General features: G+C 40.6%; 1 protein-coding gene across 1 annotated transcript in view; it reads left to right on the forward strand.

Annotated features, from left to right (window-relative positions):
- The window catches only part of DNAH3 (dynein axonemal heavy chain 3), a 229,731-nt gene that overhangs the window by 18,411 nt on the left and 190,472 nt on the right, over positions 1–20,848 (forward strand). Inside the window, exons 9-14 of the mRNA XM_052659374.1 lie at positions 2,387–2,512; positions 3,866–4,061; positions 6,207–6,386; positions 11,574–11,710; positions 14,552–14,657; positions 14,813–14,991. Of these exons, the coding sequence (XP_052515334.1) occupies positions 2,387–2,512; positions 3,866–4,061; positions 6,207–6,386; positions 11,574–11,710; positions 14,552–14,657; positions 14,813–14,991 (924 nt within the window). The remainder of the gene's footprint in view (positions 1–2,386; positions 2,513–3,865; positions 4,062–6,206; positions 6,387–11,573; positions 11,711–14,551; positions 14,658–14,812; positions 14,992–20,848) is intronic.

Here is a 20,848-nt window from a genome sequence, read left to right on the forward strand (position 1 = left end):
TACATATATTAGAGTATATGTTCGGGCTTTTCTGGTGACTCAGACAGTAAAGAATCCACCTGCAGTGCAGGAGACCTGGATTCAATCCCTGGGTCTGGAAGATCCCCTGGATGAGGGCATTGCAACCTACTCCAGTACAACTGCCTGGAAAATCCCCATGGATGAACAGAGGAACCTGGCAGGCTGCAGTCCATAGGGTCACACAGAGTCACACGCAACTGAAGGGACTCCACAGCAGCAGCAGCAGGGTATATGCTTCCATGCTACTCTCTCCATTCATCTCACCCTCTCCTTCCTCTTCCCCACCCTGTCCATAAGTCTGTTCTCCATATCTGCACCTCCATTCAGTTCAGTTCAGTTCAGTCACTCAGTCGTGTCCAACTCTTTTTCTGTTCTTCAAATAGGTTCATCAGCACCATCTTTCTAGATTCCATATATATATGTTAATAGACAATATTTGTTTTTTTTCCTGACTTACTTCACTCTGTATGATAGGCTCTAGGTTCATCCACCTCATTAGAACTGACTCAAATGTGTTCCTTTTATGGCTGAGTAGTATTCCATTATATGTATGTACCACAGCTTCTTTATCCATTCATCTGTCAATGGACATCTAGGTTGCCTCCATGTCCTAGCTATTGTAAATAAAGCTGCAGTGACTAGACCTTACAATGGGCTCTGTAATAACCCAGAGGGGTAGGAAGGTGCAGGAGGTGGGAGGGAGATTCAAGAGGGAGGGGACATATGTACACCTATGGTTAATTCATGTTGACATATGGCAGAAATCAAACCAATATTGTAAAGCAATCAATGAAAAATAAATAAATATAAAGAAGAAGGAATAGATTAGAAAAAAAGCAAGTGATAAAGAATCGTTTTTATAGTAAAAGCTATACATTTAATAATTTGTAATTTTCTTGATATGAGCAAATTAAATTCATGTCTACATCCTCTTGAAATACATGTGTCTTTTTCAGTTTTGCTTTCTTCAGAGTATTTACCTAGAAGTGGTATTTCTGGGTTGTATAGTGGTTTTATTCCTTGTTTTTTAAGGAATCTCCACACTGTCTTCCATGTTGGCTGTATAAATTGACTGTGCAATATAAACCAAAATCATTTAGATTTTTGTCAGCTGAACCAAAAAATTAGCAATGAGAAAGATTTGTTAAGGAAATGCTATAGATAAATGTTCTTATGTGACCTGTAATATTTAGGTTTAAACATGTTAAGAGGTCACCTAATGATCAGTGAAGGGAAGCATTTAAGGGCCAGAATGAGGGTCATGGTCTGAACAAAGAATACATTTTTCTGGCCAATGTGGTAAGTTTATTACGGTTGAACTAAAGATGAGTGACATAATTATCAGATGATGACCAGGGGATATCAAACATATATGGAGAGTGAGGTCCTCGAGTTCTGTCCTCCCCAGCAGCGCTTTGTGACTGGTCAGACAAGATGAAGACTAAGTTCATCACCTCCATCAAAAAAGAATAGAAATGTAGGCTGTAGGATTTTAGGAGTATGCGGGAAAGTGCCTAGTGGGTCATTACAGTGGATGTTGAAAATGAGAAGTGAGAACTGGGGCAAGCTAAGAAATTGAGCAGAGATCTGGTTGGAGAAGTAGGCACTGATGGTTTCAAAGAGTGATTAATAAACAAATGAATAGGTGTCAGGCAGAGAAATGCTGGCCCTGTGAGCTTAAAAAAAAAAAAAAAAAGGCCTTGGGGAGTGTGGTAAAGTGAAGCACCTCCATTAACCTGAGAGAAATAGGAGAAAATAAGATCATCAGAGAGGGCAGGAAGAGATCCAAGTGTTCATTTAACAAATATTTACTGAGTTCCTGCACTGTGTAAGGCAATGTCCCAGGAAATGCTGTGGGTGTCTTGGTGAGTCTGCCAGCTGTCAGAGGCAAGTCTATAAGGTTTTTGGGTCCAGAACAAAGTGGTCCTCCAATTTGTCTTGCGTAGCTCACCAAGGGGCCACACTGAGGACTGCATACAACCCACTTGATCATGAAGGTGATGCTTTGCTTGCCCTGTCCTCTTGTGTCTTCACCTGTCTTATCCTGTATTGAAAAGAGCTTTGACTTGTCATATCCTAGTTTCCAATCAGCCAAATGCCAAGTCAGTGTCAAAATCCCACTACCCAGAGAAGGACACATAGGAAGGCTCAGTAACAGCTCCTGAGTTTCTCTACTCCTTGCAAGAGTTCTTGTGGACTATCCACTCCCTCCTCTGACTCTCAGATTTTTCATATATAATTAGTTTTAATCTGTTTCAATCTCCTCTCACTGGAAAATGAAAATATATTTCCTCTGAATCCGTCATACAAAGTTTTTTATTAAGCATCTTCTTGGCTTAGGATGTTTTGCCCTCTCTTTTGGCAGATTTAGAGACCTCAGGTTTGTTCGAACAGCAGAATTACTGGCGGGAAAATTACCTCTGCAGCCTCATGAATATCAGGATGTCATTCAGAAACACTGCATGGAAGCACGCCAAATCCTTCTCAACAAGTCAGTATCTGGCCTCAGAATGGCTCTGTGTCACAGTGTCATAAAAAGCAAAAGTTCTCTGAAGTGAAAGCTGGTCTCCAGCCTGGGGGGGTACACAGATTTTGCTGACTTCTCTCTGACACCTCCCCTCCACGTTTCCATCCCTGAGAGCCTCTGTGCCTTCTCACACACACTGCTCTTTGACCCTCACGCCTAGTCTTCCTTTGCCCTTTTGAAGCTTCCTCATTACCATTGCTTGTTGAGCACTTCCATTCTCTCCCTCTGAAATCCTTTAGGCCTTGCTGGGTTACACACACAGTGGTAGTTGCTCAGTCATGTCCAACTTTTTGCTACCCTATGTACAGTCGCCCGCCAGGCTTCTCTGTCCATGTGATTTTCCAGGCAAGAATACTGGAGTGGGTTGCCATTTCCTCCTCCAGGAGATCTTCCCAACCCAGGGATTGAACCTGGGTCTCCTGCATTACCATCTGAGCCATCAGGGAAGGATAATGCATTTGAATGACTTGTATTCAGGTGGCCCAGATAGACACCCGTAAATTTCCAGGGATGGGAGTTTTCAGTCACTTAATTCTTCTTTCCTTTGCAAATGTGTACAGGACTGTGTCCAGAGCCAGAGAAATTCCCTTATGTGAAATGATGGTGATAATATCTACTAAGTGGTTTTTATTATCAGAGAAAATATTTATGCAATAGCTGGCATATAGTAGCTCTTAAATGTAATTATTACCTCTACAACTATGACTATTACCAGTACTTCCCTGATTGTTAGAGTAATACTTTTCCAGCAGTCAGAAAAGAGACTTGATAAGATGCAAATGCCAGTAGTTCCTGTTGGAATTAGAAATTGGGGGAATAGGATGAAAGGAAAAATGAGGCATCCATTTCTTCTTTTGGTTTTCTAATTTCTGCTCTCCACTTCTGAGCAGCCACCACCACACTGGAGTTTCTCCTCCCAAGTTTTCTTCCTTTTCTCCTTCTTCTTTTCCCCTGTAAAGTTTCAGTCAGAAAACAGACATCTGCCAGGGAGAGAAATTGGATAGAACATTTCAGTTCCTTATGCCCTTTTACCCCAATCTCTGAATATAATAATCTATAGACACCTTCATCTTTCAGCAGGACTGTCCACTGGGTCTTGCTAAATGGGAAAACAGTCTCTCAATCCAAATCTTATTCCTTACTTCCCCAGAAAGGGGTGATGGCAGGTGAAGTGGCCAGGGATATGAGAGTACCAACTTGCAGAGCTGCTTAGTGGGAAAGGAGCCATCTGCCTGGTGGTGGAGAATTGGGAGTGGCTGAGAGGACATCTTGGAACTTGGAAGGGATTCTCAGTCAGATGCCTTGCTTTCTTTACAGATGGATCCCCACCTGTGCCCAGCTATTTGTCTCCCGGAAGGAGCAGTGGATCCATTTTGCTCCCAAGAGTGACTATGACTCCTCTCGTAACATTGAAGAATATTTTGCTTCCGTTGCTTCTTTCATGTCCCTCCAGCTCAGGGAGTTGGTCATTAACTCTCTTAAGGACCTCGTTTCCTTCTTCATGATACACAAGGTATGTAGGGGATCAGCAGTAGACTCTTTGGAGTGGAATCAAGACTCAGTATTTAATCATGTAAGGTCCTCAGCTGTAAGCTAGGCCAAAAAGTAAAATTCTTGACTTGAACACATATGTGGTGATTATTAGTTTATAAAAATGATTTATTTAAGTACACGGCAAGTTTTCCCAAGATAATTACCTACTTCTATATAGTAAAAATCTATAGAACTAGAGAAATTAATTTAAAGAAAGAGTGAATAAAATGGAATGTCTACCTCCTACTGTAGAGGAGTGGTCACTTTTTCATCCTCTCTGTTTGAAAAAAAAGGAATTGAAAAGGGTTTGTTTTCAATCTTTTGGCTTGCTATCTAGGAAGTATTGTGCATGTTCATTGCAGATATTGACTTTTATTCTTTGGTTTTGGAATGGATACCTCTAAAAACAAAAGACTTCATTGACCTAATTAATAACTTCTTTCATGACACTACTTAAGTGAAGTCTAGATAAAAACTAAAGCACTAAGACAAAAATTAAAACACTGTGATGGTTTTCAAAGCATCATAGACTCCCTTAAATTTAGATAATGTGGGAAATCAAGGAAGTTTTTTTGTATTTTATATGATGTGCCATTTTAATTTAAAAAGAGTGATAAAATTTAAAATTGCCTGGTTAGAAAGGTTAAGTTCTAAGCATTTTGCCAAATAAAGTAAAAATGAACAGTTGACCTTTTATTCAAATAGTATAAACCAATGCTGTCAAATTTAGACTGCACTGTTAGCATTCTACAGTGGACTAATCTATACATATCATTGCAATCATCTTTTTGGCTAAGCAGAAGAAGAGACTCAAACTCAACCAAGTTTCATTCTAAAATTCCAAAAAAAGGGAAAACTAAAATTTGCATATATCGTATGGGTATTTGATACATAGTAGACATTCACCTAATACTTATCAATAATCCTTAGACGTATCTAGAATTTCTAGATTCTAAATTGAATCTTTAGAATCAATTATTTGAGCAAATACTTTATAACTGCCTCATGCCAATTTTATTAGGCACTATGCCTTTTATGAAAGGTATCTTGTGTTACTAGCCTGTGTTAGGAATTAGAAATGTCTCCACATCAGTTCTTTAGCAGCTGAGCTACAGCTTCCCTGGTAGCTCAGCTGGTAAAGAATCTGCCTCCAATGCAGGAAACCCCAGTTTGACTCCTGGGTCAGGAAGCTCCCCTGAAGAAAGAATAGGCTACCCACTCCAGTATTCTGGCCTGGAGAATTCCATAGACTGTATAGTCCATGGGATCACACTGCTGAGCAACTTGCACTTCACTCAACTTCCATTTCACTCAACTTCCATATCAGTATTTTTACTGCAGAAAGGTTGACATTTTGAGTGTCTAAAATATATGCTAATTAGCAACTCCATGTGGGATGTACAGATAAACTCTTATACTTTTGGATTCAGTCAACAAATTTTTATTGAGCCCTTGTGCATGTGTGCTAAGTCACTTCAGTTGTGTTTGACTCTTTGTGACCCTGCGGACTGTAGCCTGCCAGGTTCCTCTATCCATGGGATTCTCCAGGCAAGAATACTGGAGTCGGTTGCCATTTCCTCCTCCAGGGGATCTTCCCGACCTAGGGATCAAACCTGTGTCTGTTATGTCTCTCCTGCATTGATAGGCAGGTTCTTTACCCCTTGTGCCACCTGCTCTTATGATGTGTTATATGCTATCTTGGATATTTTGGAGTACATAGATGGTTCACACACAGATCCTGTTCATGTAAATCTCGTAAGAGAAAGATACAATACCACACGGAAGTGGAAATAAGGAAGTTCAGAGGTAGGAGATTATTTCTTGGTGGGGAACAGGGAGGCTTCCCAAAGGAGGAGATTTTTGTCAGAATTTTAACAAATGGGGAGGATTTGGAAATACTGATAAAATAATTTCCAAGCAATGTAAACATACTTTGAAGAAGAGGGAGAGGGTGAACTCAAGTGGGCTAAGCCATACTTAGCCCTTATTTTAAATATGAACAGTGCATGGTACCTTTCATTTCCTTTTCTGGTACCCATGTAGTGCTATGAACAGATAAAAGTCACTCCTTTGATTCTAAAAGGTTCCATATTATAATAATCACCATATCTTATGTCTCCTGAAGGATGGAAATTATTTTGAGGAGCCCTACCAAGAAATGGAGTTCTTTATACCTCAGCTGATTATGATCAAGCTTGAAGTCAATGAGCCAATTATTGTTTTTAATCCATCTTTTGATGACTGCTGGGAATTAATACATAACTCTTTCTTGGAAATTATTAAGAACTCTAAAGGGATTCCCAAGGTATAGTACTCAATTATTTGTTTGTATTTGTATTCACATATTGAATGAAACATGTTTAAATGGCTGCTTGTGCAAAGTAGGGTTTTACTATGGGAGATATAGCCTGAGTACACCCTCTTGTCACCCCGAAAGAGAATTTGGGCCTTAAAGAAATTTCCATGCATCCCATTAACAAAGACACTGAGATCTACTTTGTGAGCAAGCAGAGTTACCTGCATGATGCCAACGTCAAAAGGGCAGATGTGTCCCAAGCCATATCCATCTTGGATTAATAATTCATGATGAATCGGTTGTTATGCACTTTGCCAAGAATTTTCATAAGACTGTGTATCTCATTTAGTTCTTGAAGCTCCATATGTTTGTTTATTAGTTTGTCTAGGGGAGAGATTAAACCTTCCCTTCCTGGCCTAGGGAACTTAGAAAAGGAAACCTTTGTCCAAGTTTCCTTTCCAGGGTGACTTTACTAATCAGATTTCAGTTATTAGCAGACTTTTAGAACTGGACAGGATCACCCACGTGAGTGGGACTCTTCTGCATCCCATCTTCTGTCTCCTTCTGGATGGCTGATGTGGCGAGATGTGCAGCCCCACATAGGGAAGGGACTTGTGAGATGTTTCTACCCAGCTCATCTCTGCCTCCCAGTATCCCTCCCTCCCCGTGTATGATGCTCAGGTACCCTTAAGCACGCTTCTCTTTGCAGTCCTGTACTTAGAGGGTTCTAAGATCTCATGATTAGAGTTGGAGTTTTTAGGAAAGCATGTGAAGCTGCATGTTCCAGCTGGTTTCACCAGAGAGCTCTAAATTGAGGGTTTTAACCCAGCCGAGTCAGAGTAACAGGAAAACTGGATGTGCAGAGAGGGAAGAAGTGTGGGCAGCTCTCCTACAATCAATATCCCTAGGAAGGAAATGAAAGAGAAGACCCTGTAATTTGGAAGGACAAGTGTGGGGCTTGGAGACAGATAAAGTATACACCACTCAAGTTCCCCTTCGCTGCTGTTGATCAGCAATGTTTACAAGCAGCTGGGTTGGGAGAGCCCAGGGCTTATGTGGCTGGTAGTAGATTTAGTGAATTGTACTACCAAGAAGACACAGTCATAGGTCACAGTTTGTACCAGGTTTGAAAGCCAGACCCAAGTAAATGCTGATGACTCTTCTAGACTAAGAAAAAGCAGCCCAGGATCTGAGTTCTCCGTCTAAAGATGCCCAGGGCACAGTCTCCCTCCCTGAACCCCTCATACTGTATTGTCTGTGATCTGGATAGTGACATTTTAAAAGAATAACCCTTCAGATTGAATATCTAAGAAGAATACCTGAGAGCAGCAACAAGTGGACAGTACCCTATCTCCTCTCAGTCCTGCCTTATATATAAACGTGAATTTTAAAAGTTAGAAAAAATATCAGCATGAGATGTTTGAAAACTGTACTCAAGGTGCAAAAGAAAAGTGTATTTGTGAGAAAGTTACTAAAGAAACAGCAGTAAATATTAGAAAATATTTGTTGTAGCCAAAAGTTGAGAAAAATATGAATCTGTAATACTGATTGAAATGAAAAGAGGCATAAATAAAAGGAAGCTGGATGAGATAAGGGAAGGATTTTATAAAATTGCAATAATTAGAATTTAAAACAGCACTAGCAGTTGATGCATTACTTTCACAATTGTGAAATAAGATTGCTTGGGTCAGTCTCTCCTCATGGAAGAATTTTCTAACTCAAAGTGCCAGAGAAATGCCAAAGTTGGAGAAGTATACAAGAGAAAATACTGAAGGTGATGACAAAACGGAGAAGTCTGGGATCAGAGAGCCAGGGAGATAAGCAGGTAGTAACAGTGATTACCTTATGGCAGAAAGTGAAGAGGAGCTAAAAAGCCTCTTGATGAAAGTGAGAGAGGAGAGCGAAAAAGTTGGCTTAAAGCTCAGCTTTCAGAAAACGAAGATCATGGCATCTGGTCCCATCACTTCATGGGAAATAGATGGGGAAACAGTAGAAACAGTATCAGACTCCAAAATCCCTGAAGATGGTGACTGCAGCCATGAAATTAAAAGACGCTTACTCCTTGGAAGAAAAGTTATGACCAACCTAGATAGTATATTCAAAAGCAGAGACATTACCTTGCTGACTAAGGTCCGTCTAGTCAAGGCTATGGTTTTTCCAGTGGTCATGTATGGATGTGAGAGTTGGACTGTGAAAAAGGCTGAGTGCCGAAGAATTGATGCTTTTGAACTGTGGTGTTGGAGAAGACTCTTGAGAGTCCCTTGGACTGCAAGGAGATCCAACCAGTCCATTCTGAAGGAGATCAACCCTGGGATTTCTTTGGAAGGAATGATGCTAAAGCTGAAGCTCCAGTACTTTGGCCACCTCATGCGAAGAGTTGACTCATTGGAAAAGACTCTGATGCTGGGAGGGATTGGGGGCAGGAGAAGGGGACGACCAAGGATGAAATGGCTGGATGGCATCACGGACTCGATGGACGTGAGTCTGAGTGAACTCCGGGAGATGGTGATGGACAGGGAGGCCTGGCATGCTGCTATTCATGGGGTCGCAAAGAGTCGGACACGACTGAGCAACTGAACTGAACTGAACAATGATTACCTGGAAAGAGCACTGTTGTTCTTGGCTCAGTTTTACAGACAGCTCTGCAGGGTATCAGAGAGCCAGCCACTGTTTTAAAGGTGTGGTTTTTTAATCAAAGTATAGTTGATTTACAATGTTTCACATTTTCAGTAAAATGATTCAGTTTTACATATAATGGCATCCCACTCAAGTACTCTTGCCTGGAAAATCCCATGGACGGAGGAGCCTGGTAGGCTATAGTCCATGGGGTCGCTGAGAGTTGGACACGACTGAGCAACTTCACTTTCACTTTTCACTTTCATGCATTGGAGAAGGAAATGGCAGCCCACTCCAGTGTTCTTGCCTGGAGAATCCCAGGGACCCGGGAACCTGGTGGGCTGCCGTCTATGGGGTCGCACAGTCGGACACAACTGAAGTGACTTAGCAGCAGCAGCAGCATACATATACATGTATATATATTATTGTTGTTCAGTTGCTAAGTTGTGTCCAACTTATATACATATGCTTTTTCAGATTCTTTCTTATTAGAGGATATTACAAGATACTGAATATAGTTTCCTGTGCTAAACTGTGGCTCTTTGTTGTTTATCTATTTTATATACAGTAGTGTATATCATTGGGAAAGACCCTGATGCTGGGAGGGATTGGGGGCAGGAGGAGAAGGGAACGACAGAGGATGAGATGGCTGGATGGCATCACTGACTTGATGCACATGGGTTTGGGTGAACTCCAGGAGTTGGTGATGGACAGGGTGGCCTGGCATGCTGCGATTCATGGGGTCGCAAAGAGTTGGACACGACTGAGCGACTGAACTGAACTGAGTGTATATCTGTTAATCCCAAATTTCAAATTTATCCCTCCATCTCCTTTCCCCTTTGGTAACCATAGGTTTGTTTTCTATGTCTGTGAGTCTGTTTCTGTTTTGTAAATAAGTTCATTTATGTCATATTTTAGATTCTACATATAAGTGATATCATATGGCATTTGTCTGTCTCTTCTGACTTATTAATACTTTACTTAGTGTGATAATGTCTAGATCCATCCATGTTGCTGCAAATGGCATTATTTCATTCTTTATTGTGACTGAGTAATAGTCTACTGTGTGGGTATATGTATGTATGTATGCCATATATGTGTATATGCCATGTGTGTGTTTATATACATATATATATATATATATATATATATATATATATATATGCCACATTTTCTTTAGCCCTTCATCTGTCAGTGGACATTTAGGTTGCTCCCATGTCTTGGCTATTATAAGTAGTGTTGCTGTGGTCATCACAGTGCATGGATCCTTTTGAATTAGACTTTTCCCTGGCTATATCTCTTATGAGTGAGATTTCTAGATCATAAGGTAACTCAATTTTTAGTGTTTAAGGAACCTCCATATTGTTCTCCCTAGTGAAAATCAGCCACATTTAAAGTCATTTTTCAATTGAAGACTTCCCCCAAGAGGCAGTCTTTTTATCCTGCTCACCTGTGATCTATTGCGTTGCCTGAATACTCCAGTCATGCTGCCCTAAACCATCTCATTCATATCCTTGCTTTCAAACACTGTCTATAGTATGGCTACAGCAAAGAAGTTGCTCCTTCACTGGTTTTAAAACCTTTGGGTTGTCCAAAGAGGGAAGAGAAAGTTCAGTTGCACTTGCTTTTGCCACTTTCTAAATTGATGCATTCTCAACAACTGCATATAACCCATATAACTCAGTAATGCATTCAGAAGAATCTTTTCTGAGACAGATCACTAAAAGCCTTCTTAGCAGAGAGGGCAGTGGAAAGCAATGGACCCCCAACAAGGACTTGCAGCCTGCATGAGCCATGCAACTGAGAACATTCTTAGAAGTACACATGTGCCATTAAGAAGTTAGAAAGTTGAATTCTCAGGAAAAATTTATTTTGTGCCTCAGATCATAGAGACATAGCTTTTTCCCTTGAACTGAGAGAAGACTCTAGTATCTCTCTCCCTTTCTTCAGGTGAGAAAATGAAAGTCCAGAGAAAGTAGCTTACCTAAGGTCACATAGTCAGCTAGTGGAAGAGTTTGAATTGGAAAGGATGCTTCTAGTAGCTTATCATTAGAGAGGAAAAGTATTTGGTAGGGGGAAGGAGTACCACTGTAATATTTATTTAGTCACACAATGTTTATTGAGCACTTACTATGTGCCACGCTCATTAGGCCTCTCACCATAGTGAAGAAGTCAGATATGATCTAGGCCTTTATGGCATTGATATCCCAGAACAAATCTAGAACAGCTCATTACACATTCATGTAATTACAGTTATGATGAGTGTCAAGAGGGATAAATTTAGAGTGTGAGCTTTAGCAGGGAAACCTAACATCCACTGGGGGCCCAGGGCTTTAAGGAAATGAAAGTTTAAAAAGTAGGGATTTGAAACATGAGTAATCTAGTAAGAGGAAGAAGAGGGAGAATAAAATTAAAGGGAATAGTGGAGTGATTCCAGCACCATCTAAGGGAAAATGGAGTTGAAATGCAGCTGATGTCCCTGGAAATGAGTACATTGCTAGAGATTTTAGTTTGATGCCATCTTCCTCCTTGTGTCTTGTGGATGTCTTATGACATTTAAAAGTGGTTTCTACTCTTTAGGTGGAATCTATCCTGTTCCCAGAGTTGAAAGGATATAATCTGATACTTGGGACTGTTAATGCTGATGAAAAACTGGTTTCTGACTTTGTGGATCAAACTTTCGAGGTATTTCAGAAAAATCAAGTTGGTCCCTGCAAGTAAGTTGGTTTAGTTGTAACTTAGCCATTCTGGCATTGATTTAGATAGAGTTCCTACCTATCATCAAATAAATAATCCCTATTCCCGCAGACCTGAAATAATACGTAATAAGTAGCCAGTACTTACTTACATAGGGATTATTATTTATCCCCATTTGCAGATGAAGAAACCATAACTTTCCCAATGTTATACAGCAAATAGATAGGAGAGCCAGAATTCAAATTAGAGGTTTACCCCTATTATCTGAAAGCCTTGGCACCAGATAGATTCTGAAATTTAGAAATTCCTGAATTTTAACCAGTGGTCACCAGTCCTACCAGGAAGCCTTGAAAAACCCCTGGACCAACCTCACTCACCAGGTGACAGACACCAGAAGCAAGAAGAACTATAGTCCTGCAGCCTACAGAACAGAGACCACAAACACAGAAAGTCTGACAAAATGAGATGGCATATGTTCTAGACAAAGAAAGAAGGTTAAACCCCAGGAGAATAACTCAGTGAAGTAAGAATAGACAATCTTCCAGAAAAAGAATTCAGAATAATGATAGTGAAGATGATCCAAGATCTCAGAAACAGAATGGATATACAGACTAAGATAAAAGAAATGTTTAGCAAAGAGGTAGAAGATTTAAAAAACAAGTAAACAGAGATGAAAAATATAGTAACTTAAATGAAAAATCCCTAGAAGGAATCAATAGCAGAGTAAATGAGGCAGAAGAAGGAGTAAGTGAGCTGGAAAACAGATTGATTGGTGGAAATCACTGCCACAAAACAGAATAAAGGAAAAAGAATGAAAAGAAGTAAGGACTGCCTCAAAGACTTCTCGCATAACATTAAACACACCAGCATTCACATTATAGTGGTCCAGGAAGGAGAAGAGAGAGAGAAATGGACATGGGAAGATATTTGAAGAGATAATAGCCAGTAACTTCCCTAAATGAAAAGCAAACACTCATGTCCAGGAAGTGCAGAGAGTCCCATACAGGATAAACCGGAGAAGGAACATGCTGAGACACATATTAATTAAACTGACAAAAATTAAAAGCAGCAAGGGAAAAGCAACAAATAATATACAAGGGAACCCCATGTGGTTATCAGCTGATTTTTCAGCAAAAACTCTGCAGACCAGAAAGGAGTGACACAGTATATTTAAAGTGATAAAAAGGAAAAACCTACAACCAAGAATACTCTATGCAGCAAGGCTCTCATTCAGACTTGACAGAGAAATCAAAAGCTTTCAGTTCAGTTCAGTCACTCAGTCGTGTCCGACTCTTTGCAACCCCATGAATGACAGCATGCCAGGCCTCCCTGTCCATCACCAACTCCAGGAGTTTACTCAAACTCATGTCCATCGAATTGGTGATGCTATCCAGCCATCTCATCCTCTGTCATCCCCATCTCCTCCTGCCCCCAATCCCTCAAAAGCTTTATAGACAGTTAAAAGCTAAGAGAATTCAGCACCACCAAATCAGCTTTACAACAAATACTAAAGGAACTTCTCTAGGCAAAAACAAAAAGCCCACAAATAGAAAAAGAAAATTATGAAAGGGAAATCTCACCAGTAAAGGCAAACATACAGTAAAGAAAGAAAATCATCCACACACAAATATATCAAAATCAGCAATCGTGAAAGGAAGAGACTTCAACTGCAAGATATTGGAAATGCATTTGAAATTAAGATACCAGCAACTTAAAACAGGCTTGTGTGAGTTTGTGTGTGTGTGTATATGTGTAGGCTGCTATGTCAAAACCTCATGGAAACTGTAAATCAAAAATCTACAATAGATAGGCACACAGAAAAGAAAATGCAATCCAAACACAACCCTAAAGATAGTCATCAAATCACAAGAGAAGAGAACAAAAGGAAGGGAAGCAAAAAAGACTAGACCAAAAAATTCTGTATTACGAGAGGCTGTCCTTTATATGATAGGGTGTTTAGCAGCATCCCTGGCTTCTTCCTGTTAGTAGGACCCTCCCTACTTTTGACAACCAAAAATGTATTCAGACATGGCCAGATGTCCCCTGGGGACAAAATCACCTCCAGTTGAGAACAGCTGCTTTGTCTATTCTGAAAATCATGGCCTCAGATTTGGAAGCTCTGCCCTCATGAATTCAACCTAGGGTCTTCTGTTAGAAACCTCTGTTTTCCCTGTTTATTCTTATACATATAGTTTGTTTTTCTGGACTGACAGTTCCAGAAGCTTCTCGGTATCTTAGTTTCAGTCTCTGAAGTGTTGGCCAACTCTTGGAAGTATACTGCTGGGCTCTGCAAAGTTAATTCTGCCTACTCTGTGTCATCTTTATTTTATTTCAAACATATTTTAAGTCAGAGCATCCCAAAACGTCCTCCAATTTTGGGAAAATCTGTCTAGCCATTTTTACATCATCTGACAACAGACAGAGAGAAACTGAATTCTGTGCAGTAGACTTAAGGTTCATTAGTTCCTGAATATTTATCTTAAAATTTAGACATAGAATTTTAGAACTAGAAGAAGGAATAGGAAGTATTGTTTATTGCACGTTTACTGTATGTTAGGCATAGTATTAATTACTTTACATTATAGCTTTACAACAATCCAATGAAGTGTTGTTTCCACTTAAAATTAAGGACACTGACCTTTGAAAACTAGAAATATTTTGTCTAAGTTCATGTAGCTCAGAAGTGGCAAAATTGGAATTTGAAGGCAAAGGTCTGAATTCCCAGTTCACTGTGCCTTTTGCCATGTGTTTCTTTCATAGTTTGGACTAGTTTTTATATTATCTCTTTGTTTGCCACTCTGACTAATCTGATTTGGTGACCTGTATTTGTATGTTTGATTTTCTGCTCTTCAATATGGAAGATACTTAAATGTATACAAAAAGTATGATGACTTATTGGATAACACAGCAGAACAAAACATCACTGCATTCCTGAAAGAAAATCATGAAATTGAGGATTTTGTGACGGTAGGAGATGCCACTTGACTTTTTTTTTTTTTTTTTTTGTATCTTGGTTACATGTGCGACAGTCCAAAAACACTGTATTGGCTGGGGATGAGGCTAGGGGCAAATGCATAGAGGCTAAAGACAAATTAAACTACTGAATCTACTCTTTTCTACAGAGGATCAATAGCATTAAAAAGCGGAGAAATGAAATTGCATCCATGCACATAACTGTGCCCTTGGCCATGTTCTGCCTAGACACCATGACCCTAAATTATGATCTCTGTGAGCGAGCCCAAAATCTTAAAGACCGTCTGATTCAATTCCAAGTGGATGTAAACCGGGACACCAATACCAGGTATTATTGTTGCATGCAGGGAAACAGCAATGATACTAGGCACAATGGAAGAATGAAAAAGTGGATCAAACTTGCAACTCCCAGCAATGACTGGCTGAACTTCCAATTCAACTTGTTTCTGCCCCCAAAGTGAGGGTTTCAGGGACTCTAGGTTCAGACAAGATGATAAACAATAAGGAGAAAACTATCTGGGACTTAGAGTAGTTGTTGTTCAGCTGCTCAGTCGTGTCTGGCTGTTTGTGATCCCATGGATTGCCACGTGCCAGGGACTTAGAGTATGAAGATGGAAAGAATCCTGAGGCAGTTAATCTCTGATGCTTCAGCCTTTGCTTTCTTGCAGACAACTTCAGAGAGATATTACCTAGCAGTCTGAGCTCACAGGCCCTCTCATTGGCTACCTGTCACACTCGAAGACACGGGGTGCTTACAATCAGCCCTTAGAATCTCTTCTATGCAGATTTCTACTGTCTGGATGTGGGGATTCTGTTCAGTTCAGTCGCTCAGTCGTGTCCGACTCGTTGCGACACCATGAATTGCAGCGCGCCAGGCCTCCCTGTCCATCACCATCTCCCGGAGTTCACTCAGACTCATGTCCATCGAGTCAGTGATGCCATCCAGCCATCTCATCCTCAGTCGTCCCCTTCTCCTCCTGCCCCCAATCCCTCCCAGCATCAGAGTCTTTTCCAATGAGTCACCTCTTTGCATGAGGTGGCCAAAGTACTGGAGTTTCAGCTTTAGCATCATTCCTTACAAAGAAATCCCAGGGTTGATCTCCTTCAGAATGGACTGGTTGGATCTGCTTGCAGTCCAAGGGACTCTCAAGAGTCTTCTCTAACACCACTGTTCAAAAGCATCAATTCTTCGGCACTCAGCCTTTTTCACAGTCCAACTCTCACATCCATACATGACCACAGGAAAAACCATAGCCTTGACTAGACGGACCTTAGTCGGCAAGGTAATGTCTCTGCTTTTGAATATACTATCTAGGTTGGTCATAACTTTTCTTCCAAGAAGTAAGCGTCTTTTAATTTCATGGCTGCATTCACCATCTGCAGTGATTTTGGAGCCCCCCAAAATAAAGTCTGACATTGTTTCCACTGTTTCCCCATCTATTTCCCATAAAGTGATGGGACCAGATGCCATGATCTTCGTTTTCTGAAAGTTGAGCTTTAAGCCAACTTTTTCGCTCTCCTTTTTCACTTTCATCAAGAGGCTTTTTAGCTCCTCTTCACTTTCTGCCATAAGGGTGGTGTCATCTGCATATCTGAGGTTATTGATATTTCTTCTGGCAATCTTGATTCCAGCTTGTGTTTCTTCCAGTCCAGCATTTTTCATGATGTACTCTGCATATAAGTTAAATAAGCAGGGTGACAATATACAGCCTTGACATTCCCCTTTTCCTATTTGGAACCAGTCTGTTGTTCCATGTCCAGTTCTAAGTGTTGCTTCCTGACCTGCATACAGATTTCTTAAGAGGCAGGTTAGGTGGTCTGGTATTCCCATCTCTCTCAGAATTTTCCACAGCTTATTGTGATCCACACAGTCAAAGGCTTTGGCATAGTCAATAAAGCAGAAATAGATGTTTTTCTGGAACTCTCTTGCTTTTTCCATGATCCAGCGGATGTTGGCAATTTGATCTCTGGTTCCTCTGCCATTTCTAAAACCAGCTTGAACATCAGGGAGTTCATGGTTCACGTATTGCTGAAGCCTGGCTTGGAGAATTTTGAGCATTACTTTACTAGCATGTGAGATGAGTGCAATTGTGCGGTAGTTTGAGCATTCTTTGGCATTGCCTTTCTTTGGGATTGGAATGAAAACTGACCTTTTCCAGTCCTGTGGCCACTGCTGAGTTTTCCAAATTTGCTGGCATATTGAGTGCAGCACTGTCACAGCATCATCTTTCAGGATTTGAAACAGCTCAATTGGAATTCCATCACCTCCACTAGCTTTGTTCATAGTGATGCTTTCTAAGGCCCACTTGACTTCACATTCCAAGATGTCTGGCTCTAGATGAGTGATCACATCATCATGATTATCTGGGTCATGAAGATCTTTTTTGTACTGTTCTTCCATGTATTCTTGCCACCTCTTCTTAATATCTTCTGCTTCTGTTAGGTCCATACCATTTCTGTCCTATATCGAGCACCCATCTTTGCATGAAATGTTCCCTTGGTATCTCTAATTTTCTTGAAGAGATCTCTAGTCTTTCCCATTCTGTTGTTTTCCTCTATTTCTTTGCATTGATCGCTGAAGAAGGCTTTCTTATCTCTTCTTGCTATTCTTTGGAACTCTGCATTCAGATGCTTATATCTTTCCTTTTCTCCTTTGCTTTTCGCCTCTCTTCTTTTCATAGCTATTTGTAAGGCCTCCCCAGACAGCCATTTTGCTTTTTTGCATTTCTTTTGATCCCTGTCTCCTGTACAATGTCACAAACCTCATTCCATAGTTCATCAGGTACTCTATCTATCAAATCTAGGCCCTTAAATCTATTTCTCACTTCCACTGTATAATCATAAGGGATTTGATTTAGGTCATACCTGAATGGTCTAGCGGTTTTCCCTACTTTCTTCAATTTGAGCCCGAATTTGATAATAAGGAGTTCATGATCTGAGCCACAGTCAGCTCCTGGTCTTGTTTTTGTTGACTGTATAGAGCTTCTCCGTCTTTGGCTACAAAGAATATAATCAACCTGATTTCAGTGTTGACCATCTGGTGATGTCCCTGTGTAGTCTTCTCTTGTGTTGTTGGAAGAGGGTGTTTGCTATGACCAGTGCATTTTCTTGGCAAAACTCTATTAGTCTTTGCCCTGCTTCATTCCACATTCCAAGGCCAAATTTGCCTGTTACTCCAGGTGTTTCTTGACTTCCTACTTTTGCATTCCAGTCCCCTATAATGAAAAGGACATCTTTTTTGGGTGTTAGTTCTAAAAGGTCTTGTAGGTCTTCATAGAGCTGTTCAACTTCAGCTTCTTCAGCATTACTGGTTGGGGCATAGACTTGGATAACTGTGATACTGAATGGTTTGCCTTGGAGACGAACAGAGATCATTCTTTCGTTTATGAGATTGCATCCAAATACTGCATTTCAGACTCTTTTGTTGACCATGATGGCTACTCCATTTCTTCTAAGGGATTCCTGCCCACAGTAGTAGATATAATGGTCATCTGAGTTAAATTCACCCATTCCAGTCCATTTTAGTTCGCTGATTCCTAGAATGTCAATGTTCACCCTTGCCATCTCTTGTTTGACCACTTCCAAATTGCCTTGATTCATGGACCTGACATTCCAGGTTCGTATGCAATATTGCTCTTTACAGCATCAGATCTTACTTCTATCACCAGTTACATCCACAACTGGGTATTGTATTTGCTTTGGCTTCATCCCTTCATTCTTCAATCTTAAACTCTATATCATGCCTTCATTTTACTGATGACCATATGTTAGTCAATACGTTTTTGGTTTTAAGGGGTAGGAGGTGTGACTGGCTAAGGTAAAAAAGGAATTTGGAGTCTGCATGTTGAAAAGTTTAGGAGTTGCTAGCCTCAGGCCCTCAATACTACAAATTAGGATGTAGTCTCCCTCCCTCTGCTTGCTGTCTGCTGTGTCAGCTTCATTCTTGGACAGCTTCTCTCCAGTTTGTGGGCACCAGCAGCTCCAGACTTAATCTGCCAGGTTCTCATTCATAGGGGAAAAAAGATTTACCTTTTTTCCAATGCTGTGCCACTGGGCAAGTGAGGCACTAGCCTGACTTGGATTGTTTGGACAACACCAAGGCAAACACCATAGTCAAGAGGATGGTTTAGATCTGGGTACTATTCTCATCTCTAGAGTGAATGTCAGCCTTACCTAAACCATGAGAATCAAGAAAAGGAAAGAGAGGCTACCCCGAGAAGAAGTAGGCTGTGGTTACTAGAAAAAGAAATGATGCTAAGATACTGGGACATTAAATTTCTGCTACTCTGCTTCCCACATCAGTACTCTTGCCTGGAAAATCCCATGGACGGAGGAGCCTGTTAGGCTGCAGTCCATGGAGTCACGAAGAGTGGGACACGACTGAGCGACTTCACTTTCACTTTTTACTTTCATGCGTTGGAGAAGGAAATGGCAGCCCACTCCAGTGTTCTTGCCTGGAGAATCCCAGGGACGGGGGGAGCCTGGTGGGCTGCTGTCTATGGGGTCGCACAGAGTGGTACACGCCTGAAGTGACTTAGCAGCAGTAGCTTCTATTTGAATGTTACAAAATGTGTCTTATTTTTAGCTCTCTTTCTCAGATAGCTTTAAATGATAGACTAAAATTATTTAACACTAATAATCATTATTAATGTTATTTTATATATCATTCATTTATTTGTAGATAAGTATAAATTTAGCATTTTATGGCACTTTTAAGATTTATAAACTACACATCGGAAACTCATCAGTAAATTAATGATGATAATAGTTATCATTTTTCCAGCACACATTGTAGTCCAGGCACTGTGTAAGTGTTCTGAACATTCAATATCTAATCAGTCTTTACACCAACCCTAAGAAGTTGTTCATTATTCTCTCCTTTATGTTGATAAAGAAACTGAGCCTCCAGGAGATCCTTAAGTGGCACATGCAGGGTTAACCTAGTTCATTTTGACTCCAAATCCACACTCTTCCAACCACTGCATTCAACTTTCTGACTGAGTAATGAAATTGTGGGATTTCTCTTTCGGGAGCCAGAAGTCTTGATTTTGAATCCAAGGGCTTCCATTTACTTGTTTGTGTTCTCTGGCTTCACCTCTTGGATCTTCAATTCCTTTGCCTATAGAATAAATATTTGGGACTAAGACAGTAAACCATTTTAAGCCTTTGAACTACTAGGACACTTCCTTTTGGAAAGTTTGAGCATCAGGTAGTTGGTTTTTTTTTTCCCTTAAGTATTTGTTCCTGTCAAATCAGGGCTTCCCCAGTGGCTCAACTGGTAAAGAATCCTGCCTGCAATGCAGAAGACCTGGGTTTGATCCCTGGGTTGGGAAGATCCCCTGGAGGAGGGAAAGGCTACCCACTCCAGTATTCTGGCCTGGAGAATTCCTTAGACTATATAGTCCATAGAGTTGCAAAGAGTTGGACATGACCGACTGACTTTCACTTTCACATCCTGTCATATCAAGTAACATGGTGCCTTGGTTGGTCCATGCTTTCTTCCCCATCAAAATAAATGTATAATTTCCTTTGGTCTTTTTAATATAAATGAAAGTAAATGTGTCCCCTTACAAACCTGGGGATTTCTAAGAGCCCAGAAACAGAAACTCCTGGTCAGTGATTGAGTTCTGAAGTTTCTTTCTACCTTGAAAATAGTGACTCTGAGTCATTTGTTCTTCTCAGCCATCCAATGAGGTAGGTAAAACAGATATAAAACTACTGAATGGAGAAGAGGCCTGGGTGGTGGGGGAGAAAAAAACTCACTTGCCCAATTAGGTGGGTTTGAATCTTCTGAACCCACACCCCACCCTCACTACTTTTTTGTCCTGTGATTGCTGAGTGAAGTAACTTCTTGTTTCCAGTGATAGGTGTGCCCTAAGAAAGGGATGCTCTGGCCATAAAGGCAGGAGGCACCTTAAGTGCATTGGTAATAAAGTGGGCATGCCATCTATTTCCACTATAGGTGCATTGGTCTAATGTTGCTAAAACAATGACTTGAAATATTGATCAGACATTCCATGGCCCTGAGTAGAGATATAAGAAGTTATCCCTCAGGTCTGAATGTATGTTCCCCTCAGGGTGGAAAATCTTGTCCAAAAAGTGACAATAAAGTAGAGAGGCCATCAGTTCAGTTCAGTTCAGTTCAGCCACTCAGTCATATCCGACTCTTTGCAACCCCATGAATT

The sequence above is a fragment of the Budorcas taxicolor genome, chromosome 2, assembly GCF_023091745.1.
Source record: "Budorcas taxicolor isolate Tak-1 chromosome 2, Takin1.1, whole genome shotgun sequence".
In the NCBI taxonomy this organism is placed as follows: Eukaryota; Metazoa; Chordata; class Mammalia; order Artiodactyla; family Bovidae; genus Budorcas; species Budorcas taxicolor.